At 38.2% G+C, this 17,959-nt stretch overlaps 1 protein-coding gene across 1 annotated transcript in view; it reads left to right on the top strand.

The window, feature by feature from the left end:
* HDAC9 (histone deacetylase 9) overlaps positions 1-17,959 on the top strand; it is a 642,497-nt gene that overhangs the window by 494,356 nt on the left and 130,182 nt on the right. Inside the window, exon 18 of the mRNA XM_067562102.1 lies at positions 1,626-1,675. Within this exon, the coding sequence (XP_067418203.1) occupies positions 1,626-1,675 (50 nt within the window). The remainder of the gene's footprint in view (positions 1-1,625; positions 1,676-17,959) is intronic.

Raw genomic sequence — 17,959 nt, 5'->3', positions numbered from 1 at the left:
TACAATGTTTTAAAAATGTCATCCTTTATCTCACACTAAACTTATTTAGTCACCCCCCCCCTAATACTTTGACAGCTCCTCAAACCTGTTATTTTTAATTATGTAATTTTTATTGCTCTTTCCCAGACTTTTCCATCATCTCCTCGGTAAAATGTGAAAAAGTGCCGTCCACATCAGCCACTGGATCTACACTGCAAGAGACCTGGGGACCTCCTTACATATCACCTTTCTGGCACACCCCAGAGCCTCTACCTACCCTAGTATATTTGGGATAATCATCCCTCTGTGACATTCTCCCTTTTCCCTCCCCTTCTCAGTGGGAGAAGATTCTGTACAGCTGCTGAACCCTTGCATAACCACACGGGAGCTCTTAAATTGGTGCAGAGGGTTTTGTTTGGTTCTTCTGTACCTGTATGATTTTCACTCTACGTGAATTGATCCATGTGCCCTGTTTTGCTGATTAGAAATATCTACAAATTCAATGTGTCTTGGATTTCACTATCAGATCAAGGCACTTTCTTCCAGTTTTGCAGTCTGGTCTTTCAGTGCTGAAAGACTATAGCTTGTAATCTTCGTTATACACTTCATTTATATTGGTTAAACACAAATAACTCTAGTCTTTGCCTCTTCCTCAGCAATGGGTTGCTACTTCCTAGACAGTATGAGTTGATCCACCATCTAGCATTTCCTCTGTGTTGAAGTTACAAAACTAATTCAGTGGTATGGTGGGGGAAATCTATGTTCTCTTCCACAACTGCCCTGGAAAGATTTGCCTAGAGCCAAGCTACATACTTCAACAGTAAATGGGTCAAATCCTAAAATCCTTACCTAGTTTGAACATAGCCCTTAATAAGGCAAACACTGAGGTCAAAGGTAGTAAAAACTGAATATAGGACTGACTTAAAACTAAGTAACAACTTCAGGATGTAGTGACTCATTATCATATCATGGTATATTCGTAATTTAAGGAAAGTAATAAATTAGACTGTAATCTGTATGTTCTGTGTCTACATTTCATTTGGCATAGCAATGCTATCAATTCATATAGTGCTTCTGATGTACACAGTTATCTATGTTAATTATAAGCTATTAAAATACTCATATAATTACAGTTTAAATGAGTGCATACTGTAATTGTCTGGACCATTAAAAGTATCTGCATTACCACTGACTTTCGAAGAGGTTGCATGTTCCTGTTCCTTTGGAAACCCCAGCCTAACCAGTTTAACATCTTTATTCGTGTTCCAAAATTTAACCCCGAAGTCCAAAGACTGATTTTTCTCTTTTCAGTACTAATAAGAGTGTTATTCTACAATTACAGTATTTTTGTTTAATTTCTGTTGGTGAAAGACAGCTTTCAAGCTCCACAGAGCTCTTTTGCAGAAAGACCTGAAAAAGAGGTAGGTCTAAGAAGCGCGAAAGCTTGTCTCTCACACCAGCAGAAGTTGGCCCAGTACAAGATATTCCCTCACCCACCTTGTCTCTCTCATATCCTGGGACCCACATGGCTACAGCAACGCTGCAAACAGTATTTTAGTTGACTAGTTATTGAGATTAATAAATTAGGATTGAAGATTATTTTTCCAGTTTTATTCTTATTGTTGTCTTCTCTCTTTAATATATAGGCAGCGTGTCTCAAAAAATCTTTTCCTTGTTGCCTTGTGGGGGACTTGGGGTAAGTAGAGGCTGTTCCAATGTAATCTGTACAACATAATAGAATTTTTAAATTATTCGTCTTCTTCACTCTCGTGTTTAGTGGGTCCTACACTTCAGGAGCTAATATACAATGGCAAAAAGTAAAAATGAAGCTTTTGTCTTACTGCCATATTGAGTTTTTCTGGATACTGTGCATTGCAATATATTCATAATCTTAGAGTGCAGTATCACTGGGCGATGTCTTTGTCATGATAGGAGGCATGTTACTTGTCTGTCCCTGTATATTTTTTTTTCTTTATGTGTTGGTTTTTGAGAAAAGTAATGTAATAATTAGACTGTAATTAGGCTGTACTGTAATGAAATGTTCTTGGGTATAGCAAAAGAGTGTTGAAGAGTTAATGAAGTAGTACTGTGTTGCACAGAAAGAAAAAAATAAAGTACGCATAAATACTACTTTGCATAATGGGAATTGTTTACTAACTGCCATGGCATAATTTTTGTTAATAAAATGTTAAATAGAGCTTTTGACTAACCTTTTTTATACCAAAATATGGAAACTATTTATTCTGATATATTGACAAGTGAGTACCAGGGCAGTTCTGTGAGCCAGTGGGTCTAGATTTTTATGGGAAACTGTTGCAACATTAGGAAAAGAATAAAAAATTTTGGAAAAAAAATCCCCTGCAGAAGAGAGCTCTATCAGCATTTGTTAACATTCTCCTGTTATTTACTAATGAAAGTAGTAACAGTTAGAAATGGTTTTTCATCTAGAATTTTCTTCACTGATGCTTTCTTTAGCTACCCTATGCTCTGTGGTCTAGTTCAGTGGTTCCCAACCTTTTTGAGTGAATGCCCCACTAGTTAACACTAGGTAAAACGCATGCCCCCACCCCCCAACACGCCACCCCCTCATCAGCCATAAAAAACATATAACCCCTATAAACACATATAATGATAATAATAGTAACACTAAATTACATAAATAATAATAATAATAATAAATTACTCTTTACCTGAGTAAAACGCTAAGCCTTCCCTGGTGCAGCCACCACCGCATGCCCTGTGTGACCCTGCCTCTTCCCGCCCCTCATGGACAGAGGGTAATGGAGGCGGCAGGCGCTAGTGGGCTGGCTGGAGTTGTTCCAGGCCCCAGTGCAGGGCTGCTCTGCTCCGGCTGAGTGCCTGGCCAGCTTGGGGCTGTGGGGAGGGGTTGCTCCTCCGCTCCGGCCGGCACGGAACTCGAGGCGGCTGAACCTGGCCGGCGTGGGACTCAAGGGGCTAAATGACCTCAATATTACTGAAGCCACATGGACCCCCTATAATCTTTGGCCTCCCCACCCCAAGGAGGTTGTGCACCCCAGATTGGGAACCGTTGGTCTAGATGGAATTGTAAACAATCACTGTCAGTAAAATCGAGGTGCAATTCTTGGATTATTTGCCACTGATATGCTCGTTGAGTGTTGCACATTTATTCTAGCTCCCTTTCACTGTTTTTATCTTCAGGAGTGAAACCACAGCCTCTAGAGTGCAATTGGAGATAGAGGCCAACTTCCACTGAAATCCTACAAGTTTGCTTTTTCTCTGCTATAGCTGGCCAACACATTTTATTTGCTTTTGTCCCCCACATAGGATAATTTCCATACCATTGTAATATTTGCTGTGAGTTTTTCTTATTATGAGATAGTATCGTGAAACATGACCCTGACAAAAAGCATATTCAAGCTACAGGGCTTTAACAAAAAATCAATTTCACTTTATAATTGTTGTTATTATTTGGTAATTTCTAAAGATTTCACCAATGGGAATTAAGGGACAGACTCTCAAAGGGTGTAAATCAGTGTGGCTATATTAGCTGAGGATCTGATCCAGTATTTTAAGCCCAGTGACTATGGGCAATGGCATGCTATACATATGTATTCAGGATATATATATGTGTGTATGTGTGTGTATGCACATAAAATACACAGTTTCTCAAATATACAATTACATATGGTACACACACATATAGGACCAAAACAGATCCTACTGAGACAAAACTGTCACTGAAGTTATTGGGAATTTTGTTTGAGAAAGGACTGAACAAGGAATGAGTAAAGACTTCAGGAGATGTTGTCTGCATTGATGAGTAAAAAGGAGTTGACAAAGAGGTACCTGATACCCAGGATTGCTCATGGGAAAGATTACCTTGTGCTCACATCGTTTTGAAGGGTAAAATTTTGAAAGATATTAATTCTGAGAAATAGATCATCAAGATATTGACCAATGTGTATAATGAGAAAAATCAATGAAGAGAGGGGCTTTGCAGTGCTTCCAGAAATGAGAGGAGTGTGCGCTGTTGTCCACTGAGTTTATAGCTAACACTGCTGAGGAAATATTCAGCCAACCTTTTTTTCTTCCAGATGTTTAGTGGAACCTGCCCATGTCAAACTCATTTGTCCCATTTCTGATTAAGAACCATATAAACAGAATATATGTTTTTGCATTAAGCCTTCTATTTACTGTACTGCTAGATAGTTTGCCTCTTTTTACTTTATTTTCATGCTTGCTTAGGGACTCCTTTTAGGGAGGGAGGGAGGAGGTTATGACCTTTTCCAAAGTAAATGGTCAGTTTAGGAGACCTTTTCTGACTGAATTTAGTTGTCCCTTAGTTAAAATGAGCTCTGGAAAAGGGAACTGCTTCAGGCTGGGTAGAAGGCAGTTCCTCCATTTACTTTCTATTATAAGGATGGACATAGTGAAGGGTCATTGTTATTTGATAGCATTTGGGGGAAGGAGGTTAGTATTGCATAAAGCAGTAGCTCAGGACACTGCTTGTTTGAATGTATTATGTGTTGGGATGGATGAGTTTGAATGTAGTTTTCTCATTTGTTGGTGAACAGATCTTCATTTTCTTTTGTTTACTTGTGTGAAAATGAAATTCAAGTCTCTATTCTGTGGTAGAGAATATAGTGGGAAAGAATATATAAGACTCCCATTCTTTAAGAAGATCTGAGTCTGTGTGGAGTTATCTGTTCTGTGTTTGGGGAGCTGATAAATAATCAGAAATGATTTGCAAATGGAAATATCTGGTGCCAGATTGTCAGCTGGTGTCAATTGGCATTGCTCCATTGAAGTCCACTAACAGCAGCTGAGAATCTAGTTCCTAATGTTACATTACAAAACTCAAAGAAAGTTTATTCATTCAAAGTATATTATAAACTGTGGTGTTATTTAAAGAAAGCTTCTTTCTTTCTTTCTTTCTTTCTTTCTATTATTATTTGAGTATGCACACAGTGCTTAGCAGTTTTTACATTATTTTCTTTTTTATGCTTATACAATAATATGACTAAACTTCTTTTTAAGTGCAGTTCCTTGAATGGGGGAGAGAATAGTACGATGCAAAGTTTTTTGACCTCCCCCTGTCGTATTTTTGGAATTTAAGCCCCTGCAAAGATTTGTGCATATGCTTAAAATTAAGCAGATGCATCATTTTTGAGTGATCAGTGCTTTAGTGACTAGCTTTATTATGTTAAATATTGTTTGTGTTCTGGTTTGAAATAAAGAATATTAATTCTATGAATGGATTATTATAGTTAGTAAATTATAGAAAATTATCAAATTGTCTTGATACTTATCAAGTTTATCAACTCCTTTTATATTGAAATGTAGGGAATAAATAATGATTTGGTGTGATATAAAGTTTTGTCATTATGAGTTTGGGATGGCCATCAGAAACTGTAAAGTCATCCTAGGGGAAAGCACTGCAACTCAACATAGATTGCTGGTTCTTGACTATAGATACATATCATACATAAGATGAAAACAGTCCAAAGTAGTACAGAAAACAAAGTGGTGTAAGCTTAACAAAGTTAGCAGAGAGTTGAAAATGAAAATGTCAGCAAATATCTCTTTAGCAGGGTTAAGAGAACATGTGAGTCAATGGCAGATTCATGTTGCAAGCAAAATTCAAGAATGTGCACAGAGCCTGCTTGGTGAAACAGAAGCAAAAGCCTTTTTCCCCACTGAGATCTAGTGATGGAATGAGAAATGTTGAGAGGCTGAGAAGGAAAAGATTTTCAGCAGTATAAACCCCCACCCCCCAAAAAAAAATAATAGCAAAGAAAGAGCTAGTAGCTGGTAAGGCTAAAGCCACGGAAGGTTTAAATGTCCATTTTGAAATGAAGGAAGGCGAGAAAGAAACATATAGACTGGCAATGACCTGTGATAAGTCAACTAAAGACAGTAGTGAGATCAAAGTAATTAAAGCTGAAAGTGGATATAATTAATGAAGGAGAACCAGATTAAGGAAAAATGCAGAAATTACTTTGAAAGGCTTATAAAAGGAGAGAATCCAAGAGAACCATGCCCCGTGATAAAACCAAACCAGGATCTGGTGGCACTGGACCTAAAAGAAGAATTTACAGAAGCATTGAGCCACATGAAAAATAAGAAAACTCGCAGCCCTGATGGCATACCAGCAGAGTATGGAAGTGCCTGGGGCAACAGGCATGAACATATTGACCCAACTGTTTAATTGTATCATGAGGATTGAGATGATGCCTGCTACCTGGAGAAAGAGCACATTAGTACCAATATTAAACAGAAAAGGAGACGTACAAGACTGTGGTAACAACCTCAGCATTAAACTCATGAGACACTCGATGAAGATATGGGGAAAAGTTATTGATAAGAGACTACACACAGAAGTAAAGGTCAGTGACAGTTAGTTTGGATTCATGCCAACTGAGGCAACAACGGATGTTATCTTTGTGTTGAGATTGCTTGTGGAAAATAGAGAGAAAAGAGGAAAACCCTGCATGTAGCATTCATCAGTCTTGAAAAGGCTTATGACCACATTCAGAGAAAAGACTGTAAGTATGTCTACATTTATGGCAGCATGTAGTACAGACACTGCATACCCAGCTAACATGGGCATAAATAGCATGGTACGGCTTAGGAGAGGCGAAGAGAATAAAGTGCCCTACACAACTGAATCCCCAGGGAATATACCCTACATGGGCTCTTTACACACTGAAGCAGCGTCTTTCATGTCTACACAGCCGTTTTTACCCACTGTCTGCAGGCTGCTGGAATCTTTCCCCACAGCAGTGAAAGGCTCCAGCAGCAAGGAAAGGTTCTAGCTGGGGGAGGCAGCAGGGAAAGGCTCCCCACTGCTGGAGCCTTTCCCCTCTGCCTTGCCTCTCCCAGAACCTTTCCCAGCTATCTCCCCCGGCCAGAACATTTCACTGTGGCATGTAGCTGCACACCACAGTCGCAAGTGTAGATTCAGCTGCCTTTCACTGTGGCATGCGCTACACATGTAGTGCCTGTAATCGACATGCTTGCCATAAATGTAGACATAGCCTATACCAGATTCATGTACTAGCGTGCTGTCTCCACAGTTAGAAGGCCATATGGAGGAACTGAACGCGTTCTAGGAAGAGTGGGAACACATCAAGGCTCGGCACTAAGCCGCTTTTTGTTCACGACGCACTTACAGAAAACATCCAGAGAGAGGCACCCTGGTGCATGCTCTTTCCAAATGATGTGTGGAAGAGAAAAAAGAAAGTGGAAAAAACGTTCGTGAGATGGGGGTATGTACCTGAGAGAAATGGCATGAAAATCAGCAGAAATAAAGCAGAGTACATGGTCTGTAGATTCGATGATGCCTTTCAGGAAGGCAAAGAATACTGTACATTTGGGGGGGGGGGGGTCAGCCACTACTACAGGTACAGAAGTTCAAGTATGTAGATTTGGTAATATGGAATAATGGTGAACTCAGAGATGAACAGGAAAGGCATAGACTAAATGGAGAGAAGGGAGCAGAGTGATCTGCAATAGAAGAATTATCACACTGAAAATTAAGATCTACAAGATAGTAATTAGGCCTGTACATTTGTATGGTTCTGAATGCTGGGCACTGAGGAAGACACAGGAGCAGATCTTGAACACAGTGGTAAAATGTTAAGATGGATGCTTGGAGTTACAAGGATAGACCATGTTTGGACTGAATGGATTAGGGGAACTGTGAAGATGGTACCAATTATAGAAAAGCTGAGTGAATCCAGGCTTAGATGGTTTGATCATGTGAAAAAAAAGACTGGAAGAATATATAGGAAACAGGATGTTAAATTTAGAAGTAGAGGGTAAGAGAAGGGATGGAAGACCCAAACCTAGATGGATGGATGGATGTCATACAAAAGGATATGATTAGCTGCAGACTTTCCGAAGAACTGCTTCAGACTGGAATGACAAAGACAGACTTGAAGAGCTGTGACAAAGGCTGGAAGAAGAAGTAGTTTGGGGTGACCTGGATTATTTACAGATGGTCCTAAATGAGGGCCAGTACAACCTTCATTACACATTATTCTATTAGTTTATTATGTATATTACAATAGCACCAAGTGGCTCTAACCGAGATCAGGCACCCTTTGTGCTAGGTACCATGTATAGGCATAGTAAGAGACAGGCCCTGTCCCAAAGATCTTATCATCTAAATAAGAGGCCAGTCTAAATACTGAAGCCCATATTTTCTGTGATTAACCTTTGCCCTGCACCTTTTGCACAGAAGCAAAATAAGTGTAAAATGCTACCTGTTGTAAGCATTTTATACCCATTTTGCCCTCACTTTCCTGTAGTGAAAATGACCACAGAAGATACAGGTGACTGGTGAATTGAATTCGGTATGTTCCAAATATTTTGTAGAATTTTTTTTAAAAGCTCTTTATTAGAACTAAATCTATCCCTCTGCCCATAAAGTCAGGTTGCCTTGTACTGCGAGCCGAAGTATACAGGTTTCACATGGAGAAATCATGACTAATTCTAACCTTTTAAAATTGCCTGAATTAGTTTTTTTCACACTAGTGTTTCAATTTTTAAGATTTTATATCTTGGGAACTTCCAGGACTAGCGGTTTGAAACTTTTGAAAGGCTGGGAATCTCCCCTTTTCAATCTCCTGATTCCCTCTCTTCAGAGATGCAATGTTTTGGATTTTACACTGTTCCAGGACTGCGTATTATCAATTCCATACCTCATGCTGTTGTAATTTTGGGGAGAAATTCCACATGTTGGAGAAAGAAAGAAACTGTTTTAAGGCTAGTGGTTTTAATAATAAATGATGACTCCTTGAAGTTGCTCAGAGGTTTAGAATGTTAGGAGTATCCCAGGAAAAATGAGTAAAGTGCAGGTGAGATGGCCAAAAGACGATACTAAATGCAGATTATCTTCTGGCTCTGAGAATTATCAAAGGGTTCCACAATTCCTTATGCGGATATCGCAATTTGAGATGTGATTGATCATTACACCTACATTATGCCACCTGAGATGTGATGAATTTATTACAGCTCCTCCCTATGAATTGTGCTATGAAATGGATAATTATGGGAAGCAGAAAACAAATTTTAATATGGGTAATCTTTTTTTTCCCCAGTATGGCACTAAAAAATAGTGATTGTTTTCCTGCCCATCTGACTTGCTGCTGTGTGAAAAAATCTTGAAATCATTTCTCAGCCATATTTTTTGTCTAGTTGATAGGCAAAAAAACCACAAAAGCAAGGAAGAGCAGGCTTTTATGATAATGTCATCATCGGCTCCGAGCTTCAAAAGCTTCTGCGGCTTTTGAGTTGTCATTTATAACTTGGAACTGAATCGACCCATAGTTCCCTTGATACATTTAGAGAAATTGATAACAGACCACTTCTTTTATGGCTCAGAGGAGGCAACTCCAATCACATCACTATTGGCAGTCAATATTATTTTCTGACATGGTTGTAAAAGTATAAAGGGGTTTATGGCATTTGTTTAGATGAGGAATGGGCTCTCAAGCTGTGCTAGGGTTTATGGGTCCAGATTAGTGAGTAGCAAAGGGAATATGATGTTTGCAAACAGGATATGATTTTATTTAAGTTTGGGTTTCATACTTTGATCCCTGGGGTCTGCCTTGCAGACAGAAGAGAATTCCACTTTTATCGTGAAATAGGGCAGTCATCCAATACCAAGATGGGGGGAAAACAACAACAATTCTACTATGTGCAAAGTCAGATCTTTAAATTGGAAGAGGAGGAGCTGTGGAAGAGTCAAAACAATACTCTACATGAAATCAGACTTGCCCAACATAAATGCTGAGAGAACTAACTGAACAGTAGTCCATGTACTAAATATTGATGTTTTTTCATCAATCTAGCTACTCTCTGTGGCACAGAATGGGTTTCTGAATATTCTGTATGTGCACAGTGAATTCCTTATAACTTTGCTTCCATGTAGACAAACCATAGGTCAAAGTATCTGCCAGTGTAAATGGATGCAGCTTCACTGACTTAATGGAGTTCTGCTCATTTACACCAATAGAAAATTTTAGCCTGTAACTACCCAGAAGAAGAAAGTGTGGAGGCGTGTGTGTGTGTTTTTTAAAATGCAAGCCACTTTTTTTTTCTAAGGTTACTATCTTTTAAAATACTGAGTCAAATCAGTAAATGATTTATCTGTTTATGTATAATTTGTTATTTCTCTGGTTTTCCTTAATGTGTCTGACTGGTGTTATCTTATCTCTTAGTGATACAGGTTTTACTCTTTGATAGTAGTTTATTAGTGAGTATTTTGGATTGGCAGCTGTACAGTCCTGCAAACCCTGGGTCACCTAAGTTGTTTTTACTCAGATGAGTTTGCTTTCTTAGTGCACTGGGATTATTCATGTGAGTGATGACTATTCACGTGAGTAATGGTTTGCAGGATAGGGCTGGACTTGTGCAAATTCAAGCCATCCACACATAGACTCTTCAGGGCTATCAGGCTAGCATTTTTCTCAAGCACGAAATGTATGTGAAAAAGAAAATGAGAAAACAAAACCCTGCACACATAAGACTTTATTTGGGTAAAGGAGCAAGGGTGGATTCTGGAGCACATCATATAATTGGGCTAATGTTGATATTTTTCATGTACTGAAATAGCCCTTTGACAAATCTGTGAACACAGACCAAATCTGCAGAGTCTGGGGTCTCACAACAGTTTCTCTTCCCCCTTGAATGGATGGTGCTGAGATTGTACCTCCAGTGCATTGTCCACAGCACAATACACCTGTCTATACAGATTGAAGGGCAGATATTCTGTCCCATTTGTCTCCTTTTGTAACACTCAGGTGGCTCCTATGCCACTCTCCACACAGCCCAGAACACAGAATCATGCTGGGGATAGTAAGAGATGTGGTTTGTTTAACCAGAGCATAGTCCCTTGGCTTTGTTGCCAATGGGTATAAGTTAAAGAAGAGCTTCAATTTGCCCAGACTTGTACAGGCCTGGGACTGGGGGCTAGATTGATAACTGAGGAGGTGTAACCCTCTCCAACCCAATTTTTTTGCCAGGCATAATCTCGGTAAAGCACAGAATCTGTCCCTTTAGATCTATTTTACCTCATTTTATCAACTTAGCACTTTCTTAATAGCATTCACTGTTTCACAGGTACTAAGACAACTCAAATTATAAAACACCAAATATCATGTAGAACACAGAGAATTATGATACAGTGCCATAAATTCAACTCCTTGAGGATTTTATTTCATTTTGTGGCTCCCACAAAAATATCAAGTATCCCAAAGCTTGCAAAGTACAGAGTAGTATTAAGTAAAACAGGGAATCCGTCCTTACTTGTAAGAGTGGTATTGAACATTATACACATAAGTTAATTATAAATAATGTTATACTACATTATATACAGTTTACATACACACACACATATGAGGTTTTGCTAGAAACTCTATAGCTTTCTGCATTTGTACTTTGAAATTCCTCTGTGACATGCTTCAATGATCGAATTTAGCCTCCAAAATTGGCATAAGAATTCTTTTGAATTTTTCATGTAATGTTTATCATTGTAAATACAAAGGCTCAATAGTAGCTCCATGGTTGTTTCTAATAGAAAGAAAATCATCTAGGTCCAGGAAGAGGGCTGAAACACAATGCATCAGAAAAATGTGCTCTGTAGTAAGAGGCCAAACTTTTCAAAGAGGAGGCTTGAGTTCAGCATGTAAGTAACTGCAGTTACTAGGATTGCATTCACAAATGGCTAAATAAATATTTAGCAATCAACTTGCACACGAACTGATAGGAACTGCATCATCAAATATAGGGAGGCAATTGCACATGTATTTTTGCACACCTATCCATTGAAAAAATGAAGCAAATGTAGAGTTAAATTAATAGAGCACTCAGGGCCAGGTCTGCAAGTGCAGTAACTTTTACAAGCATCTGGTGATATGTGCCACGTATCTGATACTTGAATCTGGGTCTACATGTTTTATTTATGATAGTTTTTTCTAAAAATAAGTTCTAATCCGCCCTACCCTTTCCCCAAAAGAAATTATCCTAGCATCACCATTATATCCATCCAAACTTGGGTTCAAGGATTTTGTGTTTCTGTTAGGTCTTTGTACGATCTTTAGCTGCATGAGACACACAGAATTCTGAACTTGAGTCTTTGCAAGAATTGAAGGAGGGTAATTATGTTAAAAATTAAAATAAAAAAAATGGAAATGTTTTCCCATTCACTTTTAAAGAACAATTAGTGCTGCTGTTATAAACTTGCTTTTTAAGGCATTTATGACTTAGAAATTGAATTCACAATGAAAATTTGGGCCCAATAACTTCAGTGGTACTTACATCAATATAACAGGGCAAAATAAGGCCCTTGACGTTCTTTTTCCCCCCCCACCAGCAGGAATATTTTCTCTGAATAAATTTTGGTCTGAAGATCATTCATGAGCAGTTAATTATTTGTGTTCATTATTCCAAACTTTAGAAGTCTTGATTAGTGGACACACAGGTAACATGGCATTTTTTCTGTTCCTTGTTTGATGCAACTTAGCTCTTGCGGTTTGTCTCCACTGCAATCAGAGGTGTGACTTTGTCCAACTAATTTTGATCTAGCTAGCTCAAATAATAACAGCAGTGAAGCCAAGACAGCACAGGTGGCAGAACGAATTAGACACTTGAATACATACCTAGAGTCCTGGGCTGTGCTGCTGTGGCTTCACTGCTGTTCTTATTCAAGCTAGTTAGATCAAAGCTAGTTCAGGTACGTCTATAGGTGCTGCATTCACACCTCTGACTGTAGTCTAGACATACCGATATATTTACATTTCTTGTGCAAATAGTTGCTTTTCTAAATTCAAAATTCACTGTCTGGCAGTATTCTCCAGTAAGACCTGAAGAAGAGCTCCGTGTAAGTTCAAAAGCTTGTCTCTTTCACAAATAGAGGCTGGTCCAATAAAAGATATTATCTCACCTACCTTGTCTCTCTCATATCCTGGGACCAACACCACTGCAACAACTCTGCAGATATTTTCCAATGTCATCTTAAAATTTGCTGTTTCCATGAACATTCCAGCCAGTCAACTCATTTACTGGAATGTTATCAGGATGCAAACACAAATGGGGAGTGAATTCAGCCTAAGTGAATTCAGGTTGTTGTTTTTTTAATTAACTATTTGTGAAAATATTTTGAAGTATTCACCCAGCTCAGATTCTAAAGATTGCATAATATTTATTATTTCCTTAAATCATACTGGAATTACAAATATATTCTGGAATATCTGCTTTTCTGAGTACTCATACATCAGGGAAACTAGTTAGTGAAGCCATTATCAAAGCAATTCTTAGTAAAGTGCAGCAGTTTTATAAGTAATTGTGCTATTATAAGAGACTCAGTATGCCAATGTTGGAATATATTCTTTCTAAAGTATCCTACTCACATGCTTTAGAGACATGAAATTTATGAAGGAAACACCCAGGTCAGGCACATACACTTTCTCTCCTTTGTTCACTATTGAGGGACATGGATGACAGGCCATTTATTAGGGATTGTTTCTAGGTTATGATGCGCACACCTTAGCTTCTTTAGTCATGGTGAGATGAAACAGAAGCAAAGCAGCAAGACAGAGGATCTTTTGATTCCTAGTGAAATCATGGATGTGATGAATGATTACTGTGACCAGTAATTCCATATGGATAGGCAACGTGAACGCCGAGCATGGCAGCTGGAGTGTAGCACCGGGCATGGACATGAATGTGCTGTTGCAGGCTAGTGCATTAACACTCTTTGGCACTAGCTCATTCCAATGATGACATGCTCATTGCTGGCAGTCATATCAAAATGCCACACACAAGTTTTAGAGGCTGTAATGCTTCAGGAAAATATTCAGTTACTGCTTACTTGCCAGTAACAAAAAACAGAGAAGGAAATATGTTTGCTCTGGCACAAGTGGCAGAGTGTCAGACTGAAAACTTTTATACCTGCTAAGGCACATAAATTCACTAAGCAATATACAAATTCCTGTGGATCACAGGGTCACATGGGAAATCTGTGATTTAGAGTGTATTTCTTACACTTTTCTGTGGGTACATCCCAGGAAGGCCAATAACTTTGCTAATTAATATTACTCTATTGTTTTCCATTTTTATATTTACTGTGTCTGACCACAACATAAAATCAATGCAATGGGTTCTCCAAAATTTGTGTTAAGACACTGATTTCCCCTGAAACGTATGTTGGAGCAACTTCCATCTGAGAATATTTTAGCACAACTCCTCCTGGATCAATGGATGAGCGAAAAATGCCTTTAACTAGCTCTGAAGAGCTATTACTTTTGAACCACAATTACCCTTGTCTGCTGTTGTCTAAGATACTGTGCATATAATATACAGTAACTGCCATTAAAAGGTCATCATTTGCCAACAATTCCCACCCACCAGCATATGAGAAATCACATTTTCCCATTATATTTAGAATAGGGAATATATGCAGTAACTTAGATGGTACCATTTGGTAACTCTTGGCAAATTTTGACTTTTTAATGGCAGTCATTGTTCAGTGAATCCCGCATAGGATGAGGGATTTAGTGTGTTATTACTTCTACTTATATTTGGCCATTGTGCAGAGGTCACAAGATCCCACTTCAAGAAGCTGCATACATTTTAATTCAAAATGTGTGTCTGAGTGAGAGAGAGAGAGATGCATTAGGAGTCAGAGGGTACAAAACAGATATTCTAGCCCTTTGCATTTATGATGTAGAGCTTGCTTTCACTGCAGTTTTAGCTCAAGGTATCACTCAAGTGTTACTCCTAATCTGCCTCCTGTGCACACACAAATAGTGCAAGTTAAATTGCACTTTAAACTCAAGCTAGCTGGCCCGTCAGGGGGTGTGGGTTGAAGCTCAAGTGCTGCTGATGCAGGAGCTAGTAATTCAGTAGGGACTTAGCTACTCTGTGCTGCTTGAGTGTTGTTCTTGTAGGGTGACTGCTCTCACTAGAGTTAGGCTAACATAATAGTTGTTAACTTGAGTGTAGATAATTCAAGCTAATGCTACAGTGCAGACAACCCCCCATACCCTAAAATTTGAGTTGATTGCACTCTGATTTTTAAAGGGTATTATTCAGTGGCAATTGTGCCCCTCCAACTCAGATCTGTTTGATGAATCAGAAGAACCTACAGAGCTTGTAAGTGTGGGACCTAAAGAGCGGCCCTGTCATTGCAATCCCCAGTTATTGCTGTAGGTGAATTTGAATTTGAGACTGAGTTTTGTTTCAGAGAAGAAGATAAGCTGTAGAACACTCTCTCTCTCTCTGTCTCTCTCTCTCTCTCTGATAACTGAAAATGACACAATTGTATTATTATATTATGAAAGGAAAATCTGGATCCCAAATGCCCATAGAATAAAATTGGTGCCAGGATGTTGAAAGGACCCTTCTTAAGGAGGGAGAGAGTTTGGAACGGAAGTCAGGCATGGGGGCTGAGATACATGACAGGGGAAAGAGAGAGAGGAGAGAAAAGTTGCAAGAAAAATGTTTTAAAACTGGTTTTAGAATTTTTTCGTGACTTTTCCCTTCTTTCAGACAGGGTCCACGCAACTAAACATGAGTATGTATTTACTGAAATAGAGTATCTCAGGGTTTTGTTATTAAAATATACCATTAACCTAAACAGTCTGTCTCTCTCTCACTCTTTCTCTCTTTTTCTCTTGCTAATGTGTCTTCCCTCACCTCTCTCCCTCCCCCCACACACATCTGGCAGTAATTTATAGTGGTAACAGCAATTTTCAGCTACTAGCCAATCCAGCCTAACAGAGGATATCCCAGTCTTGCTGTAGAAACAAGCACCCTATAAAGTGGACTGTTATGTGTTGCGGTGAGGTTTGTTTTTTGTTTGTTTGCTTTTGGGGTGTTAAGGTTTTCGTTGTTAGGCCTCAAGGTATCAGATATAAATTGCTGATGAGAAATATATTCCTATCAAGTTCCTTTTGGTAGCATAAGATACAGCATATCTGCATACAACACTTGAAACATTAGATTCTTTTAGACAGTATAAATGCTTTCCATTTAAGTCATTCCCTCTTCCTTTTTAATATTGCCACATCCACTGCAAGGATAGGTAGTTTAATTTCTATCATCTGCCGCTTTACAGAGTATTAGCATTGCTACTCATACCAATGGTTGAGCTATGATAGATGTACTTGAAAAAGTCTGCAGCCTAGAGTTTATTCAGAAAACTCTGAATGAAGTAAATTCATATGTATCTTAAAAATTTTACTCTTCAGATTTGGGTTGTGCTTTCAGCCTCATGGCATTATCACAGATGATTCTTATTCATTGAAGGGCTTCATAAATGATAATAATATTGATGCCAAAACACTGAATATAGTTATATTTTAATATTGAGGCTTTGGTGCTTTAAAAAGTCTATTGAAAACCCTTTTTAGTTTTATGTTATGTATTTTGTATATTTTATTCTATTAAGATACTGAACGTTGTAGTTTAATTTCCAAAACATCCAATGCATATGTTCCTCACAGAAAAAAAAAAAAACAATTTAAGAGGGATTAAAGTAGAAGGATCCTGTGCTATAAACCAATTGAATTTAGTATAAAATGCTAAATTTTATACAGGGTTTTATTTAATCATTCTGTAGAAATATCTAACAGATACTATTTTCTATTAAATCCTATAGAATGGTACAAAACACCTATGGAAAAAGCATCACTTACTATTAAATTCTATAGGACTTTTTCTTAAGGCAGTGATGCAGAAACTATAACATCTTTAGCAAGAGTGTTATGTGCTGAGTATATAGGTTGTCCATAAGGTATACCCAAGGTAGGCAGGAAATAATAATGGAATACACAAAGAGTCAAATCCTACTCCCCTTTTTCATAGAAGTTATCCTGTTGTATTCATCTTGTGCAAGTAAGGCAAACAAAAATTGGCCTTGTATACCTGACTCAACTTTAATGCAGGTTGTCTTCATGTCTTAAGGGAACAGCCAGTACAATATTTAAATTAAATATCATTTCTGTAGTTTTAAATGTCCCAGGTGATTACATTTGAGACATTTTCTTAGGAGCTGTTTCCTATATAATAAATAATCATTTATTTGTGGAGTCAAAATAATTGTAAACATTGCCTTTCAATTTAGTCAGAATTGTTTCCTCTCCAATACCGCTTTCAGACTATGAGCTACATTCAGAAGGTACATAAATGCTTGTATAAGTTACCTTCCAGTACATTGGTGTGAGTATATGTTGGTGGCATTAATACACATAGAGAGCAGAAGAGTGGGATTGGAACAGGAAAAATAAAGTCATACATAAAGGAAGAAGAAGCCTCACACCCTCTTACATCCCGACTGCTTTTTCTACTACAATTTTCTCCTTCCTCTCCAATTTATTGCAGAAGTAACACACATAATTTACACTCAGACACTGACATGTTGCTGAATCTCAACCATTTATACACCTCTGAATTTGACCCATGGTGCATAATCAAGAAGATATATAGGGCCACCGTCTCCTCTCCTTTACATCCCATTGTATTGCAGTTAAAGAGTGAAGTCTAGAAAAGCTAATAGACATAACTTTAACATGTTTGCCTTTTTATACAGTGGTAGTTCAACAGCATGCTGCTGAATAAACTGTTGAGTAAACTGCATCTAAGAAAATGTCTCAGGCACAAGCAATTGAAATATTTAAAACTAGGGTAAGACAAAGCACTAGCAAAGATACGGAAAGAAACAATTCTGCACTGGCAGAGGGATTAACTAGATCATCTAAGAGATCTCTTCCATTCCTGACATCTGGGGTTAAATCTTATGGGCCAGGATCCAAGATCTTCTTTAATTGTTTCTCAGGGAAATCTCCCATGGAGTTCAATAGAGGTTTGCAGAAGTATGGACTCCAGAATTTAATTTTTAAGGGGTAAAATGTAATGCTGTATCTCCTCACGTTGATCATTCCTTTTTCATGTATGTATGTGTGTTAATTTTCTTGTACTCTTTTTGCAGCTC

This window comes from Emydura macquarii, unplaced genomic scaffold (genome assembly GCF_026122565.2).
Source record: "Emydura macquarii macquarii isolate MOO-44397 ecotype Brisbane River unplaced genomic scaffold, CSIRO-AGI_Emac_v2 contig_2422, whole genome shotgun sequence".
Lineage (NCBI taxonomy): Eukaryota > Metazoa > Chordata > Testudines > Chelidae > Emydura > Emydura macquarii.
This window is presented reverse-complemented; position numbering and strand designations above follow the sequence as displayed.